Raw genomic sequence first — 9959 nt, 5'->3', positions numbered from 1 at the left:
GCTTGCGGCTCCGCCGATGCCAAGCCGCTGCAGCTGCGACGCGGTGAAGTAAGGGAGTGGGAGAGGGAGAGGGGAGGTGCGGCGGATAGATCCACCGCCACCGCTGTCGCCACGACGACCGGCGAACCCGCTCCTCCTCCTCGCGGCGGCGGTGGCGGCTGCTCGGGATCTCCCTCGGTGAGGTCGCCGCGGTGGAGGCGTCTCGCCGCCGCAGCAGTCGGAGAAGGAGGCGCGACGAGGGAGGCGACGAGGACGACGGGAGGCGAGGAGGACGCCGGAGCAGCAGCCTTTCCCCTCCTCCTCCGCCGCCCCCACTGCTCCCACCGTCGGGAGAGGCACGGCGGCGGACCAGGAGGAGGCGCAGCGGCGAACCGGCGCAGCGGCGGACTTGGAGGGGAGCGGCGTGGGAGGCTAGGAGGCGAGGAGCGGCGTGGGAGGCGAGGAGGACGACGGGAACAAGGGTAGGTGAAGGAATAGATTTCCTTCACTCGCCCGTGTCTTTAAAACCGGGTCACGCGCGTTGTGGGGTTTATTCCCTTGCACAGTATCTCCATCCAGTTAGGTCACGCAAAATAGGATACATGCACTATGGGAATGAGTGTCTTTGGGGCTTTCTTTTGGACTAAGCTACTTGGTCCGGTGTTTGCACTGTGAATGGCCTAAGTCAATTCGATCCGACGAGACTTGATGAGGTCAAGCAAACAAACAAAAACAAACGCCAAAATCACCCTGTTTTTGGGAATTTCCACGAAACCACACTTGTTTGTGCCATAAAATGGACGTGACATTTGCCTTGGGCGTCTTGTGTTTGTGGGTGAGGTAGCCAGCTGCCAGCCATGGATCACTTGCCACTGGCCGCCGCGGCGGCGGCGGCGTCGGCGCCGTCGCCGGCTGCAGGGGCGCAGCACGGGAGGGTGCTTGACGCATACAAGAAGGCGCTGGCGACGGCGGCGTCGGTGGCGGCGTACGCCGTGCTGGCGCGGTCTATGGCGCGGGAGCTGCTCCCCGACGAGCTCCGCGCCGCGGCGCGGTGGGGCGCGGCGTTCGTTCGTGCGCGGCTCGGCGCGTCGGAGAAGGAGCGGCACACGGTGGTGATCCGGCGGCAGCTCGACGGCGGGTACAGCGAGAACCAGCTGTTCGAGGCGGCGCGCGCGTACCTCGCCACCAAGATCGACCCGCGCGCCCTGCGGCGGCTCAGCCTCGCGCGCTCACGCTGCAAGGAGGCCGACGGGAGCAGCAGCTGGACCACACTGCTGTGCTTGGAGCCCGGGGACTCCACCACCGATGTGTTCGACGGCGTCGAGTTCAGGTGGACGTCCATGGAGACCGGAGGCGGCGACGACGGCAAGAGGGGCGGCAAGGGTGGTGGTGACCGCGGTCACCGCGCCCCGCGCGAGTCCCTCGAGCTCAGCTTCGACGCCGAGCACACCGACACGGCGCTCGAGCGCTACGTCCCCTTCGTCATGGCCACGGCGGAGCAGCTCCAGCGGCGGGAGCGCGTGCTCAGGATCTTCATGAACGAGGTGCGCTCGTGGCACGGCTTCAACCACCACCACCCGGCGACGTTCGACACGATCGCCATGGAACCCGACCTCAAGAAGTCCATCGTCGACGACCTCGACCGCTTCCTGAAGCGGAAGGAGTACTACCGCCGCATCGGCAAGGCGTGGAAACGCGGGTACCTCCTCCACGGCCCGCCCGGCACCGGCAAGTCCAGCCTCGTCGCCGCCATGGCCAACTACCTCCGCTTCAACCTCTACGACCTCGACCTCTCCGAGGTGCGCGTCAACGCCGCGCTGCAGCGCCTGCTCATCAGCATGCCCAACAAATCCATCCTCGTCATCGAGGACATCGACTGCTGCTTCGACGCCAACCCAAGAGAAGCCCACAAGATCACCACGGCGGCGCTCGACCAGGCCGAGGACTTCGACTTCTCCTCGTCGGACTCCGACGACGCCGTCGGCGCGCCGCCCAGAGCGCGCCGCGCGGGAGATCTCCAGCAGCAGAAGCTGACGCTGTCCGGGCTGCTCAACTTCATCGACGGGCTGTGGTCCACGAGCGGCGAGGAGCGCGTCATCGTCTTCACCACAAACTACAAGGAGCGCCTCGATCCGGCGCTGCTCCGGCCGGGGCGGATGGACATGCACGTCTACATGGGCTACTGCGGCTGGGAGGCGTTCAAGACGCTCGCGCACAACTACTTCCTCGTCGGCGACCACCCGCTGTTCCCGGAGATACGGCAGCTGCTCGCCGGCGTGGAGGTGACGCCGGCCGAGGTGTCGGAGATGCTGCTGCGCAGCGAGGACGCCGACGCCGCGCTCCGGGGCCTCGTGGAGTTCCTCCGTGAGAGGACGCGGCGGAGGGCAAGACAAGAGGCAGCGATCGACGACAACCAAGTGGTAGCAGAAAAAGGCAATGCAGCTTAACAAATCTTCAGAGAATTTACTTCACAATAACGAGATGAGATGATTGGGTTGCATGATCACGACAGTAGCAAACTTGGTACTAGTAGTACTTACTGAATTAATAATCATTTGTCATGCTCACTATAATTTCTGTTGCAAATCTGCAAGCAATGGCATAGCTAGGCAAGGCAACAGAGAACAGAAGAGAGTGCAGAGCGTCTGGTCATGGATTAACTGTTGCTTTCTGAAAAGCTGGGCTTATCTTAAAACAAATGATGAGCTGTGGTTTTAGTTTCAACCCCAGCCTAACTTAACAGAGTAGCATATAAACATATGACAGGAAACTACTCCGCGTTGGAGGGGTAAGAAATGGGACTCTGCATTTTCTGAATAATGAGACACTTTCTGAATCATTTTTGTGAACTCTGCATAATGGAACTGCAGATTATCCAATCATAGATACATCAATCATCCCACCTTGTTTTTGAACGAGCCAATCGTCCCAAAAAAATTTTGAAACAAACCAAATCATCCCAAATTAGTTCCTAGTAATGACTAATAAGCAATCACTGTATCAAGGCCGCATTATAAGATGTGCAGTACAATGACAATATAGTTTTCACACGATACAAGCGGAACATATGTCACAATCGCAGAAGAATTTGGTATCTTAGCTGAACCAGTGTCTGAACTGCCGAGATTTTTCATGGGTCATTCATAATTCACATTATGCAGAACGATGTTCTCATCACTGGGATGGCAGAATACAGGTATGCAACAAATTAGAAGAACAGATCGATCGATTCAGAATTATCCAGAGAATGCACCATAATACCCTGGCCTCCAGTATCACTCCGCGCTCACTGGGACATAAACCTTATTGCCACCATTTGATATCTTGTAGATGTAGAATATCAGTACAAGTGCACTGCAAAGACATGTATAGACCATGTTAAGGCGTCATCTATATATATTTAAATTAGAGTGCACAGAACAGCAAGGCAACAACCAAGGCACCAAGGATGGGAATAAGATATCATGGAGTAGTATCTATTATCTAGTATATGAAAGAAGGAAAGAAAGACTTGACTAGGTGAAGTATTCTCAAATATGTGTAGTGGTTGTGGGCTCCATGCACAAAGGAAAAAATACTTCTGAGAATCAAAGCCAAAGGGCTAGTTAGTAATATTGTTTAACATATAGCACATATAACTACACTTTGCTGACAATGGCTATGGTTAATATAGGCTATGAAAGGCACAATGAAATATCAGTACAGAACTACAGAAGGATTTTATTAAAGCATAGCAAATTTAGAACCTGACAAAAGGGACACAATAACATGAGAGAGACAGAGAGAGAGAGAGAGAATACCTGACGGCAGCAATTATTCCAGCTGGCATTACCTTTCTTGTTTTGATGTATCTTATTCCCATAACGACAGTTAATGCTACAGCACAAACTGTTCAAAAATAAAGCTTATAAGATAAATTCTTAACAAGAAAAAACAAACAAGAATTCCACTTCATCGAAGATGGTCCAAAACATCAGATTAGGATATGTGCATAAATTATCATATGAAGTCCATGTTGATATATACAATTAGTTGCATTTGCTAGCGGAACTGGTACAGATAGCCCTGGAGTTGTACTGATTTTCAGGAGGAAGACAACATGACATGCCAAAACAAAATAATGTTATATGTTCAGGTTTGTTGAAATTTGCGAGGACTTTCTGAAAGGCATTATCCTATGCTGCTGTGCTGTTTTGAAGCAATACACAATCCACCACAAGATTCATTTTATTTCTCTTAGCATGGATGTCATGGGCATTGGGCCGTAGGCCAAGGCCTATAGGTAGCGCATACCAATTAAGTTAAGAGATAAGATTATTAGTTAGTTAGAGATAAGATAAGAAGATTATTAGTTAGTTAGAGATAATATAAGATTAGGTTCTTACTTAGGGGTCAAGTTGTACATTGTGTCTATTATCAGGCAAGCAATGAATATCAATTAGTCTAATCTCTCCCTCTCAACAATGTTCTTCTCCCTAGCCTAAATCTACATCCATTCTCCAGGAGCCGACGCCGCCCGGCTATATTCCCGGTGGTGTTTATCCCGTCATGGCCTCGGGTCATGACAAGGGACTTAGTATTGTTGGTGTGAAGATCAGGATTGTTCATTTCCAAAACACTGTATGTTTCCCTTGCAAAGAAAAAAAAATGCTGCATGTTTATCTGTAACCCAAGTTTATGGTCATGCTGTACTTTGAACCTCTTTATCAGAATTCAACAAAGAGCTAGCCAACCCCTACATTCTAAAAGAAATTACTTTTCTAAAATACTATGCCAAAGCTTCCAAGAAGTCATTTTCTTTATTGTAAATAAATCAATTGCTCCTGATAATTGCGAAAAGAGCTTGTGGGAGAACTTTTATTCAGTGAACAACATAATAAAAGAATAGAAAACTGCGTGGAGGTTCACCCTTTGGAACTGCAATTGTTTCTTGTTAACTTATTATATTCTAAACTGAAAAATAATGCGAATTTGGGCATGCTGAATTTGTTTCCTCAAAAAAAGGAACCTACATTTCAAACATTTTCATCAATCTACATCCTAAATCTTGCTAAAATTCAAACATAAATGTAAGATGCATCCATTCCCAGCAATAGCAGGTTTCTTTAAATACAATAAAGGTTAAACAACCACCAGGTATGTAATTGTGCAGGTTCTCGCAGTTCAATTCCAGTGTCAGTCAACAGCATCAATTCCCCTAAAGGTCCAGATTCTTGTTAGATTCACTAAAAACGCAAGAAATTTACGAGCATGGCATACATAATCGGTACTAAATCCATGTCGAAATGAGCAAAACAATAAAACGGAGGGGATGGATGGAGGATGGGGGGGAGTAGCACTGTAGCAAAACTAGCAGAAACGGACCAGTCTGGAGGACGGCGGCGAAGAGGGAGCCGCTGGGGTGGCCGCGCGCGAAGGCCCTGGCGCTCAGCGCGCCGGCGAGGAGGAGCGCGCCGCCGAACCCGCCGCCCGCGGCCAGCGATGCCTTGCTCCCGCGCTTGAGGTAGCCGGCGACGCCCCCGACGAGGACCGCGGCGCCATACGGGATGGTGACGTAGAAATCCTCCATGATCTGCTTCCTCCCCGCCGGCGGTGGGTGGTGATAGTACTCCTCCGAGAGCCTCGCCTCGCGTCGCTAGTCTTCTTCTCCGGCGGTGTGGGACTGTGGGTCAGTGGGTGGTTGGGTTGGGTAGACCAACATGGAGCCACAGGGCCCAGAAAAGCCCGTCTAGGCCCCGCCCATTTTTGGATGGAAAAAAGTATAATTTGAGTCCCTCAACTATTGCCCGAGTATGATTCATGTCCTCCAACCGGTTTTCGACTCCTCCAACTATCAAAACCGGTATAAACAATATCTCGGTGGTTTTGGCTGACGTGACGGACTGACAGTCTTGACCAAGTATGTCCTACGTGGCGCTTACGTGGCATTAGAATAAAAACAAAAAAAATGTGGGACTCATATGTCATTCACCAAAAAAAAAAGTTTATTCCTCCCCCTCTCTCTCCCATATCTCTCCCCCCTCCTCCGCTCCTCCCACCCCCCCCCCCCGGGCTTTCTCTTCACCTTGGCCGGAGCGGCGGCGAGGACGGCAGTGGGGAGCGGCGGCGGCGGCGGCGGTCGGGAGCGGTCGAAGCATGAGCTCCTCCCTGAACTACGCCGTCCACCTCCACCGCATCCTCCCCGCAAACAACCTCTTCCGCCTTCTCCTCCTCATCCCCACCGCGCAGACGTCGCCTGGGTTTGGACGGGTGCGTGCACCACCACCAGACGCCGTCACCACTCCCTACTGTTGTCCCCAAAGCCATTGCCGCCACTTTCGGCCGACGCCGCCGCCGTCTCCTCATGTTCCGATAGCTGAGAGAGAGATTAGGGAGAGAAAAAGAAGGGAAGGAGAGGGAGGATACAATGTGGGTCCCACGATACCTTTTTTTGCGAATGACATATGGGTCACACTTTTTTTTAATTTTTGTTTTTTTTTCTAATGCCACGTAAGCGCCACATTGGACAAAGACTCGGTTAAGACCATCATGTAGGTGACGTAAGCCAAAACCACCTTTAAAACCACCAAGGGACATTGATTGCACCGGTTTTAATAGTTTGAAGAATCGATATATCCGGTTTTATGGTTGGATGACATGAATCATATTCGGACGATAGTTGAGGGACTCAAAGTATACTTTTTCCTTTTTGGATTGGGTTATAATATATGGCCGGCAAACCAGGCCTGAATGCCTGATGAGCTCGCACGAGCCTGGATAACAGGAGGAAAAGGAATAAGTTCATCCGTCGTCCCTCAACTTTACACCGAGTTTTCCCCCGAAAATAAAACTTTACACCGAGATTATTTGGCATCCCTTATCCTTAATACCATAAATCTTCACCCATAAACTATACAAAACCATGTAATTTAGGTCCCGTAGCAGTATAAATATCTGGTTTCGCTGACGTGGCATTCCTAGTCAGAAATTTTTTTAGAAAAAGTATTAGGTCTCTCAATTATGAGTTGAGTTTTATTTTAGTGCCCCAACCGCGACATCAGATATATAATATCCACCAACTATCAAAATCAATGTAAATCAAATCCTAGACGGTTTAGAAGGCGGTTTTATCTAACGTAGTGTCTATGTGGTACGTTTGACATGGTCTTCGTCCTATATGACATTGATATGGCGTTTTTTTGGCACGGAATAAAACACACAAAATAAAAAAAATTGAGGAGGCCTATATGGTAGCGGGTGCCTTACAAAAATTATAGCGGGAAGGACCTATATTTCATCACTACCAGCCCCCCCCCCCCCTTCCTCTTTCTCTCCCTCTCTCCTCCGTTCATTTCTCCAATAAGAGTTGGATGAAATTTTGGATTTTCATAGCACATTCTTTTTCAAACTGCTAAACGATGTGTTTTGTGTGAAAACTTTCTATATGAAAATTGCTCTAAAATATCATATTAATCTATTTTTAAAGTTTATAATAATTAAAACTCAATCAATTATACTTTAATACCACCTCGTTTTACGTAAAAAACTTAATCTTCATCTTCATGTTTTTGGAGAAAAGAACACCACTGCTCCTCTGCTACATCTTCTTCTTTGACCGGTTCAAGGGAACCGACCATGCCATCGGCTCCTTCCAACTCCTCTTGATGGACGACGCCTTCGACCTCATCTTCGTCGACAACAGCACAGGATCCCTGGCACCCTCTTCCCGTCACAGATCGTCGTGGAAGTCGAGAAAGCAATTCGTAGGCTGAGTTCGATTGTGAGGGTACAGAGCGATGGTTAGTACATGATTTATTAGTGGTAGCTAAAATGAATTTGAAAGAGTAAAACCAGCGGTTCTTAAACTTGCCGTGAGGTTTCAGTTAGGTCCATAAATTTATAAAACGCACATTGAGATCTCTAAACTTGGTTTATTGTATCAACCCGATCCAAAGTCTTGTTTGGCTGTGGTCTTACGTGGCACGCCACGTGGATAATGACATAGAAATTTTTTATTTTTCTCCCTTCTTCCTTCTTTTTCTCTTCCTCCTCCTCCTTTTTTTTTCTCCCTTCTTCTCTTTTTTTTCTCTCCGGCGGCCGCTGCACCGCGAGCTCCATAGCCGCGCCTCCATCTCCTTCTCCATTAGCCTCCGCTCCACTCGCCGAGCCGCCATGCTGGAGGTGAGCACGCGATGGGAAGGAGGACAGCGGCGCGGACGAGAGAGAGGGGAACGGTGGCAACTCGGGGAGAAGGACGGCGGCGCTGATGGGAGTGAGGGGGACGGCGGCGCATAGATGTCCTCCTCGATCTCCTCCGGGGTGAGAAACACCAAGAACGCCGCGCGCTTCTGGCGTCGGGATGAGGATGGCACGGGCACCGCTATAGCCCACGACACGTAGGCGGCTGGGCGCCGCCGCGTCCGCTGTCGCAGGTTTCACGGCCTCGCTGCACCATCCGCTTGTGGCTGTGGCAGGGCAAGAAGTGGAGGCGAAGGTGGCGCCTTGAGCTCAGGCTCGGAGTCCATCTCCGCAGGTAGGCTCTTGGGTTTCGTCGGCGGCCGCGGCCGCGGCAGGGGTGGTGGGCTAGGCTGGGGCACGCGGAGATGGCCAGCGGCGTCTCGTAAGTGACCCATGAGCTTCAAAATTATATTGTGCAACAAAATTATCTTTTACGATCTTGTGCGGTGTTGTTTAGTACTCCTATTTTTTTAAATAGATAACATTGTTTATATTTGACTATTCGTCTTACTCAAAATATTTTATAAATGTTACCTATTTTGTTGTGGCATGTTTTACCATTAAATAAACTTTAAGTATGACTTACTCCCTCCGTCCCAATAAAAACTCAACTTAGAAGGGGATGTGACCCCTCCTAGCACAACGAATCTTGATAAAGGACATCGCGACTTCACTGTCCTAGGAGGGGTCAAGTTGAGTTTTTTTTTGGGACGGAGGGGGTATATTTTAGCATTTTTACACTAAGTTTTTAAATAAGATGAATAGTCAAACGTTATTTCAAAAGTCAACAACGTCATCTATTAAAAAGGCAAATTTTGCTACAGGACATCGCGACTTCGTGGAATTAGCTCCAGAACACCGCACAAAGTGAGTTTTGGGGCAAGACACTCTCAAAACATGGCTATTTGCCAGAGGACACCGCACCCATTTGTTTATTATATTCGTGCTGACTAGGCTTGAGCAGGCCCACATATTGACGCGACCGGACCAAATTGCCCCTGCGCATATTCCTTAGGCCCAGTTGAATCTGTTCACCCTCACTAAAGAAAAGGATTACTGGTAATCCGTTTGCCACTGGGGGTTGGTGGCTGCGGATGTAGGATCGAGATGTCGACTAGAGGGGGGTGAATAGGCGATTTAAAACTAAATGAAACCTAATCAAAACTAACATAAATTGCTAGGCTTGGTGAGGGTCAACTCTAACTAAGCAACTAAGTTATGTTTTGCAAACCTAGGGTGATAGTGGCTCAATTATATCTCTAGGAAAGTAAATCACACTCCTATATCAATGTTTAACAATCCTAGGATGATATGATCTCAAGTATGTCTCTAGAAATATAAATTGCACAAATGTAAATGCGACAATCAAATGAGACAAGGAAACAAGAGATTTTTCACCGAGGTTCGGAAACTCGCCGGTTTCCTACTCCCCGTTGAGGCGAGCCTAACTCCACCGCTCAACCACGAAGCCACCGCACGCCCCCTTCGTCAAGGGGTGGGCAAGGCGGGAGCCAGGCCATGGAGAGGACTACCCAAGCCTCGATCACTCGGGGTAGTTTTTCCTTCACTCCGAAGGTGGTGAACTCCAAACCACTCACAAACCGACGCCGGGACTCCTCTACAATCTTCTTGGAGAGGTCACCGAGCAACTCCTCCACAAGCTGTCTAGGAGGTGGCAACCTCCAAGAGTAACAAGCAATGACCCGGCGTGGAGATGATCAATCAAGTGCCACACTAGCTCTACAAATGGAAGCAATGCACTT

The 9959-nt window shown here is 49.7% G+C and overlaps 2 protein-coding genes across 2 annotated transcripts; one reads left to right on the top strand and one right to left on the bottom strand.

The window, feature by feature from the left end:
* Positions 1 to 804: 804 nt before the first annotated feature.
* LOC4333339 (AAA-ATPase At3g50940) lies at positions 805 to 3012 on the top strand. Its single transcript, XM_015773238.3, has one exon. The coding sequence runs from the start codon at positions 837 to 839 to the stop codon at positions 2424 to 2426; it is 1590 nt and encodes a 529-aa protein (XP_015628724.1). The 5' UTR covers positions 805 to 836; the 3' UTR covers positions 2427 to 3012.
* On the bottom strand, positions 2958 to 5645 carry LOC4333338 (protein FATTY ACID EXPORT 5). Its single transcript, XM_015773239.3, has 3 exons — positions 5344 to 5645; positions 3780 to 3867; positions 2958 to 3333 (listed from the first exon to the last, which is right to left on the bottom strand). The coding sequence occupies exons 1-3, from the start codon at positions 5546 to 5548 to the stop codon at positions 3255 to 3257; spliced, it is 372 nt and encodes a 123-aa protein (XP_015628725.1). The 5' UTR covers positions 5549 to 5645; the 3' UTR covers positions 2958 to 3254.
* Positions 5646 to 9959: the final 4314 nt, after the last annotated feature.

Source organism: Oryza sativa, chromosome 3 (genome assembly GCF_034140825.1).
Source record: "Oryza sativa Japonica Group chromosome 3, ASM3414082v1".
NCBI classification, from domain to species: Eukaryota; Viridiplantae; Streptophyta; class Magnoliopsida; order Poales; family Poaceae; genus Oryza; species Oryza sativa.
Note: the sequence above shows the minus strand (reverse complement) of the source record. Positions and strands in the feature narration are given on the sequence as shown.